This window comes from Eubalaena glacialis, chromosome 3 (assembly GCF_028564815.1).
Source record: "Eubalaena glacialis isolate mEubGla1 chromosome 3, mEubGla1.1.hap2.+ XY, whole genome shotgun sequence".
NCBI lineage: Eukaryota > Metazoa > Chordata > Mammalia > Artiodactyla > Balaenidae > Eubalaena > Eubalaena glacialis.
In genome coordinates, this window is record NC_083718.1 from 30652015 (window position 1) to 30673935 (window position 21921).

The 21921-nt window shown below is 38.8% G+C and overlaps 2 protein-coding genes and 1 long non-coding RNA gene across 4 annotated transcripts in view; 1 reads left to right on the forward strand and 2 right to left on the reverse strand.

Moving 5' to 3' along the window:
- EXO1 (exonuclease 1) overlaps positions 1-8268 on the reverse strand; it is a 44589-nt gene extending 36321 nt beyond the window's left edge. For both annotated transcript variants that reach the window (XM_061185415.1, XM_061185416.1), the window contains exons 1-2: positions 8108-8268; positions 757-876 (exon numbers count right to left, since the gene is read on the reverse strand). In XM_061185415.1, the coding sequence (XP_061041398.1) occupies positions 757-876; positions 8108-8268 (281 nt within the window). The remainder of the gene's footprint in view (positions 1-756; positions 877-8107) is intronic.
- LOC133087790 (septin-7-like) lies at positions 1827-3309 on the reverse strand. The gene has a single exon (XM_061185414.1). It carries the CDS (start codon positions 2869-2871, stop codon positions 2014-2016), a length of 858 nt encoding a protein of 285 aa, XP_061041397.1. The 5' UTR covers positions 2872-3309; the 3' UTR covers positions 1827-2013.
- Positions 8269-10869: 2601 nt separating the features above from the next.
- Positions 10870-21921, forward strand: part of LOC133087794 (uncharacterized) — a 45834-nt gene continuing 34782 nt past the window's right edge. The window contains exon 1 of the long non-coding RNA XR_009700449.1: positions 10870-10950. This is a non-coding gene — a long non-coding RNA (uncharacterized LOC133087794). The remainder of the gene's footprint in view (positions 10951-21921) is intronic.

The window sequence follows — 21921 nt, forward strand, 5'->3', positions numbered from 1 at the left end:
GGTGGATAAAACAATCAACCCAGAAGTTAAGCAAGGTAGGAGTTATATATTAGTAATTAATGATCAATGTAAAAAGAGTAAAACTCTCCAGTTTTAAAAATGACAAAGATTGACAGAATGGATAAAAAAATTACAGTGATGTGTTCTTTATAAAAGACAAACTTAAAACCAATGACATAGTAAAACTGGAAATAAACAGAAAAAGACATTAGGAACATACAAAAGAAAGTTGTTATGGCTATACAAACATCAGACAGGATAGACTTTAGAACAAAAAAGCACAGAGACTAAAAGAGTCACTGCATATTGCTTCAATTTGTCACAAAAATATAACAAATTGTAAACTTGAATGCAACCAATAAAATAGCTTCAAAATAAACAAAGCAAAAAAAATTGGACAGAACTACAAGGTAATTGACAATTGCACTATCATAGTGAAATTTTAATGTACTTTTCTCAGTAATTGATGAATTAAGTAGACACACATAAAAAACAAACAAAAAAACCAGTAAAAAACCCAATAAGGATATGGAAGATTTGAACATTACAACCAATAAGCTTGATTAACTGGACAGACATAAAACCATCCACTCAATAACTGAAGAACACACATTCCTTTCTAGCACACATGGAACATTTAAGGAAATCTGTTCATGTACTAGAGATTAAAACAAGCCTCAACAAATTAAAACAAAAAGAAATTTGTATTATACAGACCACAATGTCAGATCTTAAAAAGTTAAAGAATTAACTTACTCTCTTCTAGACTTCTCCACTTCCTTTTTAGAAGGTAAAGTACATCCATCAAATACCAGGATAGGCTTGATCCCATGAGATAGTAACATATTTACAAATTTCATACAAAATCCTACATACCTATGAAAATGAAGAAAAATAATTAAATGCTTTGCATCTTTAGGTAATACTTTTGCTCTTTTTAAAACCAGATGAGACAGATTATGAAAAGAGGTTTCTGTTTTTTTTTTTTTTTTTTTTTTACATCACAACATTGTTTATTATGTGAATTTTTTACAATACAAACAAAAAAATACAGAAATGCAATATATGAATACAGCTAAATGCAGAATGGTGACTTTTTTTTCTTTTCAAGAGGCCATGATTCCCATTTCTAGTAAAATAAAGAGACTGCACATAGGTAGAAATAGGTTGGTTGTTAGCTTCACAATTTTGCCTAGAAATGATCTATAAATGCATTTTTCCCCCTGCTACTTACCATAAAGTGTAAAAAGGGAATTAAAGGAAAGTTTCCTTGTTGGTTCCTACCATATGAAAGATGCTATATTCTATTTTAGCAGGGCCAATATATGGAAAATACCTAAATTAAATGTTATTACAAAATGAAGCAGTAATGAGATTCTGGCTAAAGAGGGCACTAAATGAGAATAATATATATTTAAAGAATCCAAAACAAAAAACAAAAAAAGAGGTTGTTATAAAAAAGCTCTAGGTGCGTTGTAAGCATATAGGTTTTTTTTTTCCATGTGTATTTTTAAACAATGGAAGTGTCAAAAAATAGGGTCAACTGTGTTAGACTAAGTTACATTACTGTATATGTTGCACTGAATGGAACCTTTGTATTATAATTATCATAAAGAAGCATAGTTTGCATCATATTATGGCAATTTATCCTCAATGAAAACCTTCCAGAGTCCTTTTATTTTGGAATATCCTGTAAACAATCAAACTACCAGAACATGATTGTACAACAGTAAAATGTTTTCTTGCATTAAATTGAAGACATCTGTTTAATAAAAAAAGAAAACATAGTAAAGGTACTTAGAGCTGTTAGTTTCTAAGTACACAACACCCTAGACAATTAAAGGCATCTTAATCTCCGTCAAGAACAAAAAAAAATAATAATAATTTTTGTCATGCTGTTAAATCCATCATTAAGGATAAAACAGGTGCAAATTGGTCAAACGGATCCAACAAACACTGATGTCCAAGCTGGCATGTTGGCAACTAATACGTAACTGGTGGTCAAAAGAGGGTTTAAAAGATCTTCCCTTTCCTCTTGTTATTTTCCAAGGTTCTTGAAGAGTTCTGTTGCTCTAAAATACATTGTTGGGCTTCCCAATTTGCTTTCTCATCTTCAAACTGACGACGTTTTTCCTCTAATTCTTTGTGCTGTGCTTCCAAATTCTTTTTCATTTGCTCATGGCGCCGTTGGAGCTCAGCTTCAGAGTCCTTCAGTTTTTGAACTTTTTCTTTGACCTTCATCTCAAACACCTGCTCCATCTCCATCTCCATCTTCTTCATCTTAGCTACATGCTCCCTTCTTTCTTCTTCCATTTGTGCAAGAGGGCTCTTAGTAAGCTGCCCTTTATTCTTGTTATTATCAACTCCATTATAAGTCACAGCTGCCAGTTTTCTGCTCCGGTAGTTCTCATAGTGTACATTATTAGTGACATCTTTCAAGTCCTGCATGTGTGTTCTTATCAACATATTTCTTAGAATTGTAAAATCACAATATTCACCATTTTCAACTTCAGCAACACCCCAAGGATACTGCCTTCCTCTGACCCTTTTGCCATTAACTTCAATGATAGTATTACTACCTACCACAGCAAGAGGTAAACGGTCCTTTATCTTTTTAACAAGCTTATTTTCTTCTTCATCATCTGTCTCTGGGAATTCATATATTTTAATTTTATGTTCTTGGATTTCTTTCATTATCTGTTTCTTAAACTGTTGGCACTCCTCTGGTGTGAGTGTGTCTGCTTTGGCAATAAGTGGAATGATATTCACTTTTTCATGCAAACGCTTCATAAACTCAATATCCAATGGTTTAAGTCCATGTCCTGAAGGAGCAATGAAGTATAAACAACACTGCACTCTGTTATCAGGCATCTGACGTCTGTTCACCCTAGATTCTGCATTTAGGTAGTCCTCAAACTTACTATCAATGTAGTCGATAACAGGCTGCCAGCAATTACTATTATCCACTGCATCTCCAAATCCTGGGGTATCAACTATTGTGAGCAGCAACTGAACAACACCTTCTTTGATTAAAACTTTGGATTATTGCACCTGTACAGTCTTTTTTATTCTATGGGAAGGACCTGGATACTCTGGAGAATACAAATCTGTGAGGAATAATGAGTTGATTAATGTTGACTTTCCCAGTCCAGATTCACCCACAACCATAAGTGTGAATTCAAACCCTCTCTTCACTGATTTTCTGTATACTTGATTTGGGAGATTTGCAAATCCCACATAGCCTTCAAGGTTCTTCTGTTGAGCCGTGGTGCTGCTGTTGACGCTCCTCTCCTCAGCAGCAGTGGATCTCGCACTCGGTTTCTGTTTTTTTAAGCAAATGTTTTCACAGGAAATGTAAACTCTAATTTAGACTTGGATCCTAATGGGCTATGGGATATTTGCTTTCCTCATGTGTAGATTAAAAGGCTTTGACATCCCTTTCAGTTCTGACATTGTGTGATTCCATATCTAGCCTTTTTACCCCATTTTCTTTTTTTTTGCTTTGAGAAATTTTGAATCTATTGAAAAATTGAAAGAATAGTAGAAAAAATACCTGATTTCTCCAACAACACCATTATCATATCCAAGAAACTTAACAGCCACAAAATACCATCTAATATACAGTCTACATTAAAATTTGTCTGATTGTCCCAGTATTGTTATAACCAGTGGTGACCTGCTAAATTTTAACAACAAGTTCTGGGGAAAGTGGTACCTAATATGTAGCATTTGTCAATCCCTGACATGAATATTCTACAGTGGTGGATAAACTACCAATGTGGGCTCACTAAATGCTGAATTGGGAGGAGATGGTATATAGCCAGCTCATAAAAGTTGACTCCAGCACAGCACTGCTACAATTTTTTTCCCCAGTCCAGGATGCAAACAAGAATCAGGTATTGCATTTCAATTTTTATTCTGGCAAGACAGTTAAAAATAGCTACATGTAGATTCACTCCAGGGTCACATGGATAGCTCAACATATGCAAATCATCACTGTGATACACCACATCAACAAAAGACAAAAACCATGTGATGATCATCTCAATAGATACAGAAAAAGCATTTGACAAAATTCAACATCCATTCATGATAAAAACCCTTATGAAAGTGGGAATAGAGGGAACATATCTCAACATAATCAAAACTATTTATGACAAACCCACAGCCAATATAATACTCAACAGTGAAAGCTCAAAGCCTTCCTGCTAAAATCTGGAACAAGACAAGGATGCCTGCTCTCACCACTTCTCTTCAACATAGTATTGGAAGTCTTTTCCACAGCAATCAGACAAGAAAAAGAATTAAAAGGTATTCAGATTGGTAAGGAAGACATGATACCATACATAGAAAACCATAAAGTTTTCACATTAAAGACTACTAGAACTGATAAATGAATTCAGCAAGGTAGTGGGATACAAGATTAACATACAGAAATCTGTTGCATTTCTTTACACTAACAATGAAATAGCAGAAAGGGAATGTAAACAAACAATCCCTTTTAAAATACTTAGGAATGAACCTCACCAAGGAGGTGAAAGACTTATATGCTGAGAACTACAAAACATTAATAAAGGAAACTGAAGATGATTCAAAGAAATGGAAAGATATCCCATGCTCTTGGATTGGAAGAGTTAATATTGTTAAAATGGCCATATGATCCAAAGCAATCTACAGATTTAATGCAATACCCATCAAAATACCCAAGACATTTTCACAGAACTAGAACAAATAATCCTAAAATTTATATGGAACCATAAAAGACCCAGAATTGCCAAAGCCATCCTGAGAAAAAAGAACAAAGCAGGAGGCATAACCCTCCCAGACTTCAGACAATACTACAAAGCTATAGTAATCAAAACAGCACGGTATTGGCACAAAAACAGACATAAAGATAAATGGAACCGAATAGAGAGCCCAAAAATAAACCCACACACCTATGGACAATTAATCTTCAACAAAGGAGGCAAGAATACACAATGGGGAAAAGACAGTCTCTTCAGCAAGTGGTGTTGGGAAAGTTGGACAGCTGCATGTAAATCAATGAAGCTAGAACACAGCCTCACACCATACACAAAAATAAACTCAGAATGGCTTAAAGACTTAAATATAAGACAAGACACCATAAAACTCCTGGAAGAGAACATAGACAAAACATTCTCTGACATAAATCATATCAATGTTTTCTTAGGTCAGGCTCCCAAGGCAATAGAAATAAAAGCAAAAATAAATAAATGGGACCTAATCAAACTTACAAGCTTTTGCACAGAAAAGGAAACCATAAACGAAACAAAAAGACAACTTACGGACTGGGAGAAAATATTTGCAAATGATGTGACTGAAAAGGGCTTAATTTCCAAAATATACAAACAGCTCCTACAATTCAATTACAAAAAACCCCCAAACAACCCAATCAAAAAATGGGCAGAAGACCTACATAGACATTTCTCCAAAGAAGACTTACAGATGGCTAATAGGCACATGAAAAGATGCTCATCATCACTAATTATTAGAGAAATGCAAATCAAAACAACAGTGAGACAGTGAGGTACCACCTCACACCACAGAATGGCCATCATTAAAAAGTCTACAAATAATAAATGCTGGGGAAGGTGTGGAGAAAAGGGAATCCTCTTACACTGTTGGTGGGAATATAAATTGGTGCAGCCACTATAGAAAACAGTATGGAGGGAGGTTCCTCAAAAAACTAAAAATAGAGTTGCCATATGATCCAACAATCCCACTCCTGGGCATATACCCAGACAAAACTGTAATTTGAAAAGACACATGCACCCCTATTTTCACAGCAGCACTATTTACAACAGCCAAGACATGGAAACAAACTAAATGTCCATTGACAAATGAATGGATAAAGAAGATGTGGTATACATATAAAAAACAATGAAACAATGCCATTTGCAGCAACATGGATGGACCTAGAGATTATCATACTAAGTGAAGTAAGTCAGAAAGAGAAAGACAAATACCATATGATATCACTTACATGTGGAATCTAAAATACAACACGAACGAACACATCTATGAAACAAAAACAGACACAAATATAGAGCACAGACTTGTTGCCAAAGGGGAGGAGGGGTTGGGGAGGGAAGGATTGGGAGTTTGGGATTAGCAGATGCAAACTATTATATATAGGATGGATAAACAACAAGGTGCTACTGTATAGCACAGGGAATTATACTCAATATACTGAGATAAACCATAAGGAAAAAGAATTTATATATATGTATAACTGAATTACTTTGCTGTACAGTAGAAATTAAACACAACATTGTAAATCAACTATACTTCAATAAAATTTAAAAACAATAGCTACACTTACAACTTCCATCCATTTTAACTCAAAAATATGAATAAAAAGATGCAATCTTAAAAGATAATCTTCTAAATCAAATATATTCATCTTAATGGAAAATTCACTACATTGTTCTTTTTTTCCTTTTACTGTAAACCAGTGACAATTGACCTGCATTGGTCTATAGAACAATGATTGGGACCTACTGATTAAGTATCAAGTAAAAATAGAAGAAAGCAAACATAAAATTGTAACAAATTTTAAAGGAAATTTACTTTTTTATTAAAAACTAGACAGAGAGACTTCCCTGGCGGTCCAGTGGTTGGGATTCTGTGCTTCCACTGCAGGGGGCATGGGTTCGATCCCTGGTCAGGGAACTAAGATCCTGCATGCCGTGCAGTGTGGCAAAAAAAATTAACTAGAGAAAATATAAACATCAGACACCTGGTGCCCTCACTTTATATATTTTAGACATCTTTCCATGTCAGCACATATAGAGTGACATCATTGTTTCTTACGGTCATAAAGGTTTATCATAGGCTTATCCAAATTTTCTGACCTTTTCTGGTTAACATCCCCATCCAAACGTGAAAAAGAAAAGAAAAGTAAACTATCAAATGTGACTTATTGGTTGCAGTGGCAAAAAAAAAATTACACAATACTTTGCTGAAAGTCCTGAAACTTTCTAGTTTAGTAAACATTTACTAAACACCTACAACATGGTCAGTCCTGTGGAGTTCATCTCTGACAACAAAGGATACTCCCTGTACTCTGGACAACTCTTTCAGTTAGTCAAAAATCTCAGAATCCTTAAAAATTACCAAAAAACTAGAGATAAAGTTTCCCCCCAGTGAAGACAATTCAAAGAAACACTGAAGGTAGCACTGAAAAACTTGTAGTCTTCAACTGTAATTGCACTGCTCAAATTTAGTGGTGGAAAAGAAATCACTTTCAAAAAATGATTATAACAGTTGGAGTGGCAGAAGTGCCCAGACTCCTTCAGATCCACACAAACTGTAACGGGTCACTTTTGGTCAAATTAACTTGATAGGCCTGAAAGCCCAAAACATACATTCACCTTTCAATAATGACTTCTCTGTTACTCTCCATCCCCGCCCCCTTCCTCCATCTTCTGTAAACAAAAAGGGTTATTACTGTCCATTGTGCTTAAGTAAATCACACTAAGATCTGTGAGCCTTTCCTCTAAGAGATAAATTATATATTGCAAAAAAGAAAATACATAATAGTATCCAAATTCCTGTGGAAAATCTCTCTCCAAAAACTATGCTTGCTTGTTTTTCTAGTGTTTCTATTTAAAAAATAAAGAGGACATTCGTCCTGCCTCAAATGAGGTCACAGAGTTATGAATGGATGTCAACATGGCCACCATTTTTGGCCCCAAGTGAAGTAAAAGGGAGTCAGAACACCTTGTCCCTTAGAAGCAACTGCCTTGTTTTGCTAATAGGGCTTAGCAATGTGTTGTCCGTACCCAAGAAAGTAGGAGTCTGAAATCACCATGGAGTTTTAGAATATTGTTAAAAAGTTTATCTTAGATAAAGAATAAAGAAGACAGTCTGTCCATTAGTGTCCTAATACTCTGGCTTAGTAGAAAGAATGAAAACTAGGCCTGTAACACAGAAGGAAATGTTCCCTGATTTGGCAATATTCTAAAGCACATACTCTCACGTCTTGATAAACCTGGCATTGAATAAAAATGATCCCTTTCTGAAAAAAAGGCATTATAAGTCTCATTCTTAATTGGCAATGAATTAATATAAGGTCCAAACTTACTTATCGGTAGGTTCACCTTTGGCTAGTTTTTCAGCACAAGCAACAGCTCCTTTGTGAAGCCAGCAGTATGTATCCACAGCTACTACCTGCCCTTTATACTTCCTCATGTGGACAGGTTCAGAAGCTTCTTTGATAAATTGCAGTAATCCTTGTATCCCCATAGTGCCAAGTTAACTACATGATATGAAAAGAGAAAGGCAAAATTTAAAGCAAAATATATTTACCCAAAAGTTTTGGAAAAATAAAGAAAAAGAGCTTGGAAACTGATATAGCAACTATTATTGTTCAGATATTTGAGAATCATGCTCCTTAATATTTTTTTTTTCTTTTTCTTATTTTTTATTTATTTTCTTCTTTTTTTTGTTCTTTTTTCTTTTTCAAACCCTTGTGTCGAGGGCTGACTTTCAATAGATCGCAGCGAGGGAGCTGCTCTGCTACGTACGAAACCCCGACCCAGAAGCAAGTCGTCTACGAATGGTTTAGCACCAGGTTCCCCACGAACGTGCGGTGCGTGACGGGCGAGAGGGCGGCCGCCTTTCCGGCCGCACCCCGTGTCCCAGGACGAAGGGCTCTCCGCACCGGACCCCGGTACCGACGCGCGGCGGTGCGCGCCGCGCCGCGCCCTAGGGGACGCGGGCGGCGGCCCGCCGGCGGGGACGGCGTGGGACCGTCTATCCGAGGCCATCCGAGGCCATCCGAGGCCATCCGAGGCCATCCGAGGCCATCCGAGGCCAACCGAGGCTTCCGAGGCCAACCGAGGCTTCCGAGGCCAACCGAGGCTCCCGCGGCGCTGCCGTATCTTTCCGCCTGGGCGGGATTCTGACTTAGAGGCGTTCAGTCATAATCCCACAGATGGTAGCTTCGCCCCATTGGCTCCTCAGCTCCTTAATATTTTAAGTGGGCTCCTCCCTGTCAAACAATTTCCACAGTCTAGAATATTTACCCTAATCACTAATACTATCTCTAATGCCACTTCATAGTTCCTTAATGTTTATTCTTTCTAAAGTGCCTTCCCACTTGGAATCGTAACATTTGCTCCAAGCCCTTAACACAGTATGAAGCAAGCAGAAGGTACTAAAAAAGTATGAGTCTGTCTTCTCTCCAAAAAGGCATTGTTAAAATCTATAAAACTGTGTATGCTATGATATCACATTGCCTCTACACAGGCATTATAAGAAATAACATGCAAAACAGTTTGTAGAACATTTTAACTGAAAAATAAAATAATCAAACACAATTATAGAACTAAAGCTGTACTTTTCTAGGACTGAAATTTACTGCCATGAGAACGCTTTATTCCAAGCAATGAACGTTCTGTTTATAAGCAGTGGTGGGTGGCGTCCAGGGGCAACTCCACTGGACTCTCTGAAAGCTATCCCCAAATAATGTGAAACCGTGCCTGCTGTGCAAATAGTTTCAAGAGAAATGTTTTAGCTTTCCACCCTCTTCCGTCTAGGTTGCAGCCCCCAAGCCCTTCCTATATGGAAACCTGTAGCTGCCAGTCCTTTCCCAAGCAACTATTGCCCCTTCCCCCAACTCCCCTGATAAAAAAGTAAAAGCAGTAGACACTGAGCAGCTGCTCAGCATTTCCTAAAATAAATCTCTCCCACAAGGCATTACGTTTGGGAGGCAAGGAAGAAAGTACAGGATCAGAAGTCAGACTTACCCTGTTGAAACCCTGTATCAAAGCTGTGATACTCTAGTCCAGCAGTTCTCAAATTTCAATTCTTGGCACATTCTCAACTCCACTCCTAGGGACTATCTATGATTCACTAGTCCTGGAGTGAGGAGGGAATTCTAAATTTTAAATATGGCAGGTAATTTGGACGCAGGAGGTCCTCTAGCCACAGTTTAGGAAAAACAATTAGTCTCCTACCTCTCAGATGTTCCTAAAAAGAGTTTTCTTTCTCTGAGGAAATCTGACATAGTATATACATTTCGTGAAACTTACATTTTTTTCTAAGTTAGGTAAATATTCTCGAATAAATGTTTCCTCTTCAGCACAATGAGAACGATGGGGGGGCCTTAGGCACAAAGCATCCTCAGGAGACCGCCCGCAGCACCAAGTAGTAGTGACAGCACAATGTCACCGCTCCATCCCGTCTCACAGGGATTGGCAGGGCGGCCCACAAGCCCTTTCCAGAAGACACGTTCCTTTGGCCTGCACAACGTTAAGAAAACAATGTACTTGTCAAACATTTGGAAGCTGGGAGCTTGCATGTAAAACTGACCTGAGAGCTTCCGCAGGAAAACGAGAGGACCCTCTCTCGGTTCGCCGAACCGCAGCCCTGGCCAGGCCGAGCGCGCTCCCCCGGCCCATACACCGCCGCACCACAAATTCATCTCAGGGGTGCCCCCCAGCCCCGCGCCGCCCTCAGGGCCACTGCAGGGTCCGGGAACGCGTGAGACCCTCCGCTTAAGCCCCGAAGACCCTGGATCCCGAGGGCAGGGGCGGGAACCAGCGGGGACCCACCTCGTGCTCTGCACAGCCCGCTCCGCTCGCTTCCCGGAGAGGTCCCCCGCCGTCCGTCCGAGGGCAGCCCGGTGAGGGCTCAGAAGCCTATCCCCACGGCCCCCACTCGCCTGGGCCGGAGCACGCTAGGCGGCTGCGGGGAACTCAAGAGGCACGGGCGCAGGGACGCAGCTGTGCACTGGCGGCCAGACCTTTCAATTTGCGCGGGATGGCCCGCGACCCCGCCCAGAGGAAGTGACGTCACTCCCCTTTGCGATGCCGGCTCCGCCTCCCACGGCCTCCCGCTTCCGGCCTGAGTCCGGACCTGGCCGCCTGGGTTTGGCACGCTGCAGCTGCAAGCACTTGGACTCCGGGGCAGCCTTCTGGAGGGGTGAGCGGAGCTGGCTCTGCTGGCTAACAGGGCACGGCGCCCGGCATGCGCATTGAGTTCCTCTCGCGGGCTGCTGGGAGTCGAGGATTTCTCCCGACTGCGGCCTCAGGTCCGAGCGCTGAAGCTCTGAGAGGTCCGCAGCGTGTTTGTCTTGAGGTTTCTAAACTTAAAAAGGGTCCCTGCTGGAATTGTCCCTAGTCCTTGTGTTGTGCTGCTAACCCTGGCTCTTGACAGGCAGCTGCATGTGGGCTCCAGGGACACAGAAAGTGCAGTTTGAGATATTTATTCCCTGGACCCTTCCCGTAGACTTTGGGGAGGGGAGGGAGCGCTTACTAAATAATTTAACTGATAAGTGATAGAGAGTCTTTCCTTAACCGGGCTGGCCAGGCTTCTCTGCCCTCTTCTCAAAGCCTCAACCTTGGCATGTAAAGGCTTGAACAAACACTAACATGGTCTTTTAACATCAAATCCACATCCCTCGAGTGACCCGAGCCCCATTTGAAGTGCCTGCCTGAGAAAGCTCAAGGCTGCCAAAAGAATTTAGCATTTGTTACGGTCAACATCCGAAGGTAGGATCTCTACCCCCACGTTTCTAGGAGGGGAGAAGCCTAACTGCCCTAAATTCTGGTTAGCAATCCCAGGTGAATCTCCAGTTCTCCTTCCCGATTCTTTTTTGTTTTTCACTCCTTGCTTCTACTGAGCCACCACTCACACCCCCATTTCCTCTTGTAACTGCCCAGTAACTTATGTACAAATCCAGGGTGAGTTCATTTCATGCTTGACACTTTTCCCTGTTGCAATATATTATTGACTAAAATCTGTCCTGACTACTTTACCTAGTGTCCAGCTTTGTTTACCTTTGGCCTGGGGAGACTATAACCGGTCATGAAAATGGGCCTATGGTGTACAGACTTTAAAGACGTTTTTGACTTTGGTGGCGGAAGCTTCAAGTCCTCATAATGCTCTAGACCTGGTTACTGTCTTCTTAGAAATACTGTGATAAAAAGAAATTGGGAAGAACCTTAGGTCAGACCACAGAGTATACTCTGAGCCCAGAGATGGGCGCGAATGATAATTCAGACTCAATTTAAGGAGTTGAAGGGGAAGAAGTGAGCACATTTTTAAAAATGCTCCCTTTTTGACTGCCTACTCTGTATGTTTCTCTCAGGTTTCTTTTTAAAGTCTTCTCATGATCAATCTAACATCTATCATGTCACCATATTACCTTATAAGTTGTTGGAAAGGTGCCACTTGGGGGAAGTGTGCTTAGTGGGAGCAAGGCTGCCTCCCCTAGTTCTGGTCTGAAGAGCTGAGGCTAGGAGAGGAGGTCAGAAAAATTATCTTCTCTTGTGATTCTAACAGCTAAATAGCGGTAGACCTCACTCTGGACCAGCTTGGAGCTGACTCTAGTGGAAGGTGGGGGACAGTTCCAAACTGTAGGTTGAAGAGGAACTTAAGTGTGAGTGGGATGTGTTTGTCAGTAGTCAGTTTGGACTGACTACCTACTGTAAGTACTGCTTCAATATGTCTGATCCAAGCAAGAATATGCCATACATGGGGGTCTTAGGAAGGAACCCAGATATCAAAAATGTGCCCACCGCATCATGAAACTAACATAGGTTACTGCCCTCCAGACAACCTTTATCTTTATTACTAATTTAACTCCAAAGGTTCCAGACTGGATTCTTGGCTGCACTGTTTAAAAACTAAAAAAGAAAACACCAGTTAACAATGGTTTCATAAACAGAATGTTTTTACTCTTTGCGAAGATAAAACCATTTGAATCCATTCATGCCGTTACTTACTACACGCCTTTGGTGTGCCTGTCAGTACTAGGTGGTATGGGGAACGCAAAGAACTGGTTGCTGTCTTCAGGCAACGTAGGATCTAATTCTGTAGACAAAACGTATATTCATCAAAAAATTAAATCATAGCTCATGATGATGTGTTATTAAATTCTGAAATGAGTGGTACACACCACAAATTATCAGATTAAGATTCAGTCTTACCAGCTGTATGAACTTTTCCCTGACATGTGCCCAAACATCCTGTGATGACCTCTGCCCTGACCCTTCTCATACTATTTTATTTGACTTTGTCCCCCAGATTCACCAAATAATAATACAGGCCCAGTTACAGATGAATTTCAGATAAACAACAGATACATTTTTAGTATAAGTATGTCTAGTGCAATATTTGAGACATATTCTAAAAAGAAATTCCATGTTTATCTGAAATTCAAAAGTACCTGGACAGCTGTATATGTACCACATCTTTATCCATTCACCCATCAGTAGACACTTGTTGTTTTCATATCCTGACTCTTGTAAATGATGCAGTAATGAACATAGGGGTGTATATAATTTTCAAAGTAATGTTTTCAGTTTCTTCAAATAAACACCCAGAAGTGGAATTGCTGGGTCATATGGTAGTTCCAATTTTAAGTTTTTGAGGAATCTCCATACTGTTTTCCGTAGTAGCCACACCAATAGTGTACAAGGGTTCCTTTTTCTCCATATCCTCTCCAACATTTATTTCTTGTCTTTTCGATAATAGCCATTCTAACAGATGTGAGGTGATATATCATTGTGGTTTTGATTTGCATTTCCATAATAATTAGTGTGGTTGAACATCTTTTCATATGTTTGTTGGCCATTTTATGTCTTCTTTGGGAAAATGTCTATTCAGATCCTCTCCCCATTTTTGTATTGGGTTGTTTGGGTTTATTTTTTGGTTTTTTTGATGTTGAGTTGCATGAGTTTTTTATATATTTTGGATGTTAACCCCTTAACAACTACATGATTTGCAGATTTCTTCCCATACTGTAGGTTACCTTTTCGTTTTGATGCTGGTTTCTTTCATTGTGCAGAAGCTTTTTAGTTTGATGTAGTCCCATTTGTTTATTTTTGCTTTTATGTCACTTGCCTTTGAAGTCAGATGAAGATAGATGTCAGTGAGGTTACCGCCTATGTTTTCTTCTGGAAATTTTATGGTTTCATGTCTTACATTCTAGTCTTTAATCCATTTTGAGTTAATTTATGTATATGGTATAAGGTAGTGGTCTAGTTTCATTCTTTGCACGTGGCTGTCCAGTTTTTCCAGCACCATTTATTGAAGAGACTATCCTTTCTCCATTGTATGTTCTTTGTACCTTTGTTGTAAATTTATTTTCCATATATGTATGCGTTTATTTCTGAGCTCTCAATTTTGTTCCATCGAGCCGTGTGTTTGTTTTTGTGCCAGTACCAATCTGTTTTGATATCTATAGCTTTGTAGTATAGTTTGAAATCAGGAAATGTGATACCTCTAGCTTTGTTCTTCTATCTCAAGATTATTTTGCCTGATGGGGATCTATTGTGGTTCCATACAAATTTTAGAATTATTTGCTCTAGTTCTGTGAAATATGCCATTGGAATTTGGGTAGTTTGCATTGAGTCTATGCTGCTTTGGGACAGGGACATTTTAACAATATTCTTTCATCCATGAACATGGAATATCTTTCCATTTATTTGTGTTTTCTTTAATTTGTTTCATTAGTGCCTTATGGTTTCCAGTGTGTAGGTCTTTCACTTCCCTGGTTAAATTTATTCTTAGGTATTTTATTGTTTTTGATGTAATTGTAAATGGGATTATTATTTTTTGTTTCTCTTTTTGATAGTTTGTTATCAGTGTATAGAAATATTACAGATCTGTATGTTGATTTTATAAACTGAAACATAACTGAATTTATTCTAACAGTTTTTTGATGGAGTATTTAGGATTTTCTATATGTAGTATCATGTCATCTGCAAAAAGGACAGTTTTGTTTCTTCATTTATGATTTGGATGCCTTTTCTTTTTCTTGTCTAATTGTGATGGGGACTTCCAATACTATGTTGAATAAAAGTGGCAAGAGTGGGCATCCTTGTCTTGTTCCTCATCTTAGAGGAAAAGCTTTCAGCTTGTTACAGCTGAGTGTGATGTTAGCTGTGGGTTTGTCACTTATGGCCTTTATTATGTTGAGGTACATTCCCTCTATACCCCCTTTGTTGAGAGTTTTTATCATAAGTGGATGTTGAGTTTTATCAAATTTTTTTGCATCTATTGAAATGATCATATGGTTTTTATCCTTAATTTTGTTAATGTGGTAATCATTGATAGGTATGTACTTATTGCCATTTCATTGTTTTCTGGTTGTTTTTGTAGTTTCTTCCTGTTCCTTTCTACTCTTTCTGTCTTTTCTTGTTTTTTGATGGTTTTCTTTGGTGTTATGTTTAGATATGTTTAGTTTTCTTTCTCATTTTCTTTTGTATAATTACTATAAGTCTTCTTGGTTACCGTGAGGTTCACCTATAACATCTTACGTAAGTAGTAGCCTGTTTTAAGTTGGTAGCAACTTAAATTTGAAAATATTCCAAAGCTTTATCTCTTGGCACCCTCCCCTGCGTGTTTTGTGTTTTCAGTGACACATTTTACATCTTTTTATTTTATGCATTCCTGAACTATTTATTGTAATTCAGTTAATTTTCCTACTCTTGTCTTTTAACATTCATACTTGCTTTACAAGTGATTGATCCACTATTTTTATTAATATTTGCCTTTTCCAGTGAGATTTTTACTTCCACATGTTTTCTTATTATTATTTTGTGCCATTTCTTTTCATCTTAAGGAAGTTCCTTTATCATTTCTTGTAGGGCCAGTTTAGTGAGGATGAACTCCTTTAGCTTTCACTTATCTGCAAAACTCCTGATCTCTCTTTCAATTCTGAATGATAACTTGCTGGGTAGGGAATTCTTGGTTGGAAGTTTTTTCCCCTTCAGCAGTTTGAATTTGTCATGCTTCTCCCTTCCAGCCTGTAAAGTTTCTACTGAAAATCTGCTGATAGCCCTATGGGGTTTCCCTTTTATGCAACAAGTTGTTTTTCTCTTACTGCTTTTAGGATTCTCTCGTTGTCTTTAACTTTTACCATTTTAATTATAATGTGTCTTGCTGTTATCTTTTGGGGTTTATATTTCCTGTACCTGGATGTCTGTTTTCTTCCCCAAATTAGGGAAGTTTTCAGTTACTATTTCTTCAATTAATTTTTCTGGCCCTTTCTCTTTCTCTTCTTCTAGAACCCTATAATGTAAATGTCATTCTGCTTGATGTTATCCCAAAGGTCCCTTAAAATGTCCTCATTTTTAAAAAGTTCTTTTTACATTTTGCTGCTCTGTCTGGGTGAGTTCCATTGCTTGGTCTTTAGTTCTCTGATTCATTCTTCTACTTCATCCAGTCTGCTGTTGAACCCCTCTAGTGTATTTTTCAGTTCATTTATAATTTCTGTTTGGTTCTTTCTTATATTTTCTGTCTCTTTGTTTAAGTTCTCATTGTGTTCATTCATTCTTCTCCTGAGTTCAGTAAGCATCTTTATGACCATTACTTTTAACTCTTTATCAAGTAGATTGTTTATCTCCACTTCTTTTAGTTCTTCTTCTGAGATTCTGTCTTGTTCTTTTTATTGGAACATATTCCTCTGTCTCATTTTGTATAATTTGCTGTGTTTGTTTCTATGCATTAAGTCAACTATCCATCTCTTCCAGTCTTCAAGTAATGGATTTATTTAGGAGATGTCCTGTGGGGCTCAGACATGCAATCTCACTTGGCTACCAGAGCCAGGTACTCAAGGGTTGTCCTCTGTGTAAGCTGTGTGAACCCTCCTGTTGTGGCAGGGCCACAGCTGCTGCTGTGTGCACTGGTGGGTGGAGTGGCCCCTGGCCAGGACGCAGGGTGCCTGGCTGTGGCTGCTGGACAGCTCTGTTTTTTTAAATATTCTATCTTGCTGTAAGATCATGTACCCTGATATTTAATTTGGAAAATATTGCCTCCATTGTTATGAAGCAGTATATTCTAAGATGTGGAATAGGGGAGGTGATTTAGGGCCCTAGAACTCAGTGATGTGATCACTTGCAGCCTCTCTGGGATGCCCTCCTAACTTTACCTTGTTTCAGGCAAGGTTGCTACAGCCACAGCTGAGCAGCATCTCCCCAACTCCCATACTTATGCACATATCAGCACTTTACAAGAAGAGATGTGGGAATGGAGGTTCTTTTCAGTTAGCAAGGGAAGGCTTTTTTTCAGAGCCCAACTTCCCTCTAAGCCAGGGAGACACAGAACTGGGGATGACCTCAAGTCAACATCCTTTTGTCCTAGAGTTGTAAGGACTGTGTTTTCATTTTTTTCTCTGTTGAACTCAATATGAATGTTTGAAATGGGGTTCTTAAAGTATAAGAGATAGTTATGGAAAAGTGAGCAGAGGTGGTGATGGTTATATAGACATAGAACAGAATGCTTTTTTTGTCTGAGTGATTATTAACAGCTCTAGTTTTCTGACTGAGGAACTTATTTTTTAGCTCAATTAGATTAATTTATTTACACTTAATTGTTTTTACATTTTTAGATTATTTTAACTGAATGGCTTTTTCATTGTATTTTTACAGTTACTTTTATTATGTCAAGTGATTCTTGTAATGTTAATATGAAATTTGCTTTTTAAATAAATTTACATTAAATATGAGTCAATGTAAAGAAAACCTACTAAGTAAATAATAAGACAGGCGTTTCTTATTTATGGCAAATATGGGAGTTTCCAAAACAGTCATTTCTCTCTTCTTCAAAATTACCCTTTGGCTATTGTCCCATTTCTCAGCTCCCCTTGTAAAATTTCTTGAAAGAATTGTGTGTACTTGCTATATCATGTTCTTCCATTCATTACTGTATATTTTTCTTTTTTAAATTTTTTGTATAACATATGTACAGAAAGGTTCGCAAATGCTAAGCAAATTACCACAAAATGAACATACATATAACCTCCACTCAACCCTCCCAAAAGACCCTTTGTATCCCCTTTCCAATAACAAATATCTCTGTTCTCCTCAAAGGCAACTGTAATCTTTCTTCTAACTGTATGAACTAATTTTGCCTTTTTTGTAAAGTTTATGTAAGTGAAATCATGCAGTTTTTCTTCTTTAGCTTTGGCCTTTTTTTGCCTAATACTGTGTTTGAGATTCATCCATATTATTGAAAGAACCTATAGTCTTTTTTCTTTTCTGTTTCTATGTGCAATTCCATTATATAAATGTAATTTATCCATTCTACCACTAATAGATATCTGAATTATCTCCAGGTTTGGGCTATTATTAGTAATGCTTCTATGGACATTCTTGTGTCTTCAATTCCTGCTATTCTTGCTGCTGCTTACTCTACTTAGCCACACTAGTTTCCTTGTCATTCCTTGAACATTCCAGATACACACTCACCTGTAGGCCTTTGCATGTGCTGTTCTTTCTTCCTAGAATGTTCTTCCACTAGATATCCACATGACCTGCTCCACTTCTTTCAGGCCTTTGCTGAAAAGGTTCCCTCTCAGTGAGGCATTCTCTAACCATTAAATTGTAATTCCTCTGCCTACCCTGGGCCACCCAGTTTTCCTTTCTCTGACTTTTTTTTTCTCCATGTTACCTTCCATAATTTGGAATATTATGTATTTTTGTAATCTATTTGTTCACTGACCCTCTCCCTTCCCACTATAATGAGAGCTCTACAAGGGCAGAGAGTTTTGTCTGTGTAAGCAGCTCTTTGCAGGAAATCGCCCACAGCAGGAGACCTCTTTTTTCTTGCCACTTTAGCAAAGCTATATTGTAACTAATCTTAAGCCAAGCACCCCCATGCTCTACTCACGTCCAGCCTAAGCACACCTTTCAGATCTTTTGATCACACAATATGTTGCTTAACGTGTTGGTTCTTTCCATAGATCAAAGAAGTAAAAATGAAGAATAAATAACTAACAAATGACCAGATCACTCCCCTACCTTCCCCTTCAGTAATCTTGTGAACAAACTGTGTGAATGAGGTAGCATTTATAGAAAGATCACGAGTCAACAAGCTTCCACACGGTAGGAGATGGCTACAAGTATGACTCCCTATGTCTGTGATTAACTGAGATTACTTCCACACGGTAGGAGATGGCTACAAGTATGACTCCCTATGTCTGTGATTAACTGAGATTACTTCCCCTTTTCCCTTTAAAAACTTTCATGGCCAAGCAGAATCTTCAGAGTTGGTTTTGGGGGACATGAGTCTGCCTCCTCCCCATATTGCCAGCTTTTCTGATTAAAAGCAACTTTCCATTCTACCAACACTTGCCTCTTGGACATTGATTTTTGAGCAGCAAGCAGCCAAACCTGAGTTGGGTAACATCTGTATTCTATAACACTACCTGGCACAGAGTAGATTCTCAGTAAATTCTAGTTGAATGAATGAATATTGAAATTATCTACTAGGGACTTCCCTGGTGGCACAGTGGTTAGGACTCCCCGCTCCCAGTGCAGGGGGCCCAGGTTCGATCGCTGGTTAGGGAACTAGATCCCACGTGCGTGCCACAACTAAGAGTTCACATGCCGTAACTAAGGAGCCCTCATGCTGCAACTAGGAGCCCGTGAGCCACAACTAGTGAGCCCGCCCAGCACAACCAAATAAATAAATAAATATTTTAAAAAAAGAATTTATCTACTAGCCTGTATCTGAAAGTAGTCACTGATATTTTTAGAACTTTGGGTAATAAAGCTATTTGCAAAGTTACTTGACTGTCAAACAATCAAAAGGTTGTCAACATGAGTATTATTTGAATAATCTAGGACATCAGATGCAAAAAGAATAGATGTAGGTTTTTATTCCCTACTATGAAGGAAAAACGATTTTTTTTTTTTTTTTGGTTAAACGATTTTTTTTTTTGTAAATTTCCACCACCACCTCCCCTTCCTAGCTCTTTTTTTTTTTTTTTTAATTAATTAATTTATTTATTTTTGGCTGTGTTGGGTTTCTGTGGGAGGGCTTTCTCTAGTTGTGGCAAGTGGGGGCCACTCTTCATCGCGGTGTGCGGGCCTCTCACTGTCGCGGCCTCTCTTGTTGCGGAGCACAGGCTCCAGACGCGCAGGCTCAGTAGTTGTGGCTCACGGGCCCAGTTGCTCCGCGGCATGTGGGATCTTCCCAGACCAGGGCTCGAACCCGCATCCCCTGCATTGGCAGGCAGATTCTCAACCACTGCGCCACCAGGGAAGCCCATGGTTAAACGATTTTTAAACAGCCTTTTTTTTTTCCTTTGCAAAAACCTATGTAGTGCATTTACACAAAATGACACCTCTAAAAAATAATATAGTTGGTCCCAAAACACACATTTTAGAGAAACTGGCATAGGTATTTGGCAGAACTCTCTTTTAAGGGATTGAAATATTAGAATAAACAGGAAATCTCTGTCTTAATCTGTATAAATTATAAGTTTTACTATAAGAGTCCTGAATTTTAACACTTAGCAAACACTTAGTATGTTTCGGGTTTGTTGTATATTTTACCTGCTTGATTTGTTTAACACTCATAACAATACTATGAGGTTGGTAAATGTATTATCCCCATTTTACAGATGAGACAAGTGAACTACAAAGTGATCTGAACTCAAGGTAGTTTAGCTATAGACTATGCGCTTTTAATCACTACCTTTCAATGGCTACTATATGTATTTATCCATACGGAAATAAATATCAGGTTAACATTTTCAAAGTTATCAATTTACTGATCCCCTTCAGAATTATTTTAGTTTCATTTTTGAGATGATTTGCGAAGAAGAAAGGAAAGGAACTTTTATTTAGAATGTACTGTGTTTTGGGACTTCCCTGGTGGCACAGTGGTTAAGAATCTGCCTGCCAGTGCAGGGAACATAGGTTCAAGCGCTGGTCCGGGAAGATCCCATATGCCGCAGAGTAACTAAGCCCGTGCACCAAAACTACTGAACCCGTGAGCCACAACTACTGAAGCCCGCATGTCTAGAGCCCATGCTCCGCAACATGAGAAGCCACTGCAATGAGAAGCCCTCGCACCGCAACAAAGAATAGCCCCTGCTCACCACAACTAGAGAAAGCCTGTGTGCAGCAACGAAGACCCAATACAGCCATAAATAAATAAAATAATTTTTTAAAAAGTTCTGTGTTTTGCATGTTGTACCTTATTTAATCCTCTGAAAGGTAACTATTATTGTCCCATTTACAAAAGAGAAAACTGAAGCACAGAGAAGTAAATAAGCTTATCAAAAATACTATATGATGTGAATCAAATGTGATTCAAATCTAGGTCTGCCTCACTCCAAAAGTCTATATTCTTCACAATGACACATAGCTACATGAACTGGCATTACCCAGTGAACAGTGGAAATGAAGGAGAGGAGGTGCAGTACACAGTTTCAGCTGGGAGCAGACTATAATGGGGCTGTGGAATCAGGAAGACTGTAGACACAATTCCAACTGGAAATTTCTGGATCCACAGATGTTTTTTTCTGACCTTGGCCCTCGGAGCTATTATACATTCCCAGGTGAGTGCTAAGTAAATGCGTGGGACAGGGCCTCTGATCACAACCAGGCTAACTCTTCCTTCTTATATGAGATCTTTAATAAATCATACATCTTGGGGCCCAGTGGCTCAGACTGAGGAAGCTCCTCTTCCTGCTATTGGAGCAGCAAATCTCTTAATGATTCTCAGTGTTACCATAACTTTTTCATGGCCCAGGATTATTCACTTGTCTGAACACTTCAACTTTTTGGTTTGGGGAAAAAAAATACAAAAATCAAAAAGGTCAGAGAAAGCCATCCACTTTCCTGGTGAGCTTGGGATCAGTCATACCGTAGGCATGAAATGGTTATTGCTTTTTTGATTTTAGTGGGAAGGTGTGACTTGTAACAGGATATCAAAATAATAGTTCCAAGGTAAGCTGATGGAGGATATTTATTCACCAGATAGCTAGAAGGGATATTTCTATTGAAAAACTCAGTAAAATATAACCTGGAGCAGTGAAACAGACATCAATACATCAATGAAATGAGAAAAACAGTAACATATTGCTTAATGAGGTGACATTCAAGAAGGTAAGACTCAGCTTGAACAAAGGAGTCACACTAATTATAAGGCAAA

What these genes read in the sequence shown, in the direction of transcription:
- LOC133087790 (XM_061185414.1), bottom strand. Translation starts at nt 2,871, where the DNA reads ATGCCTGATAACAGAGTGCAGTGTTGTTTATACTTCATTGCTCCTTCA.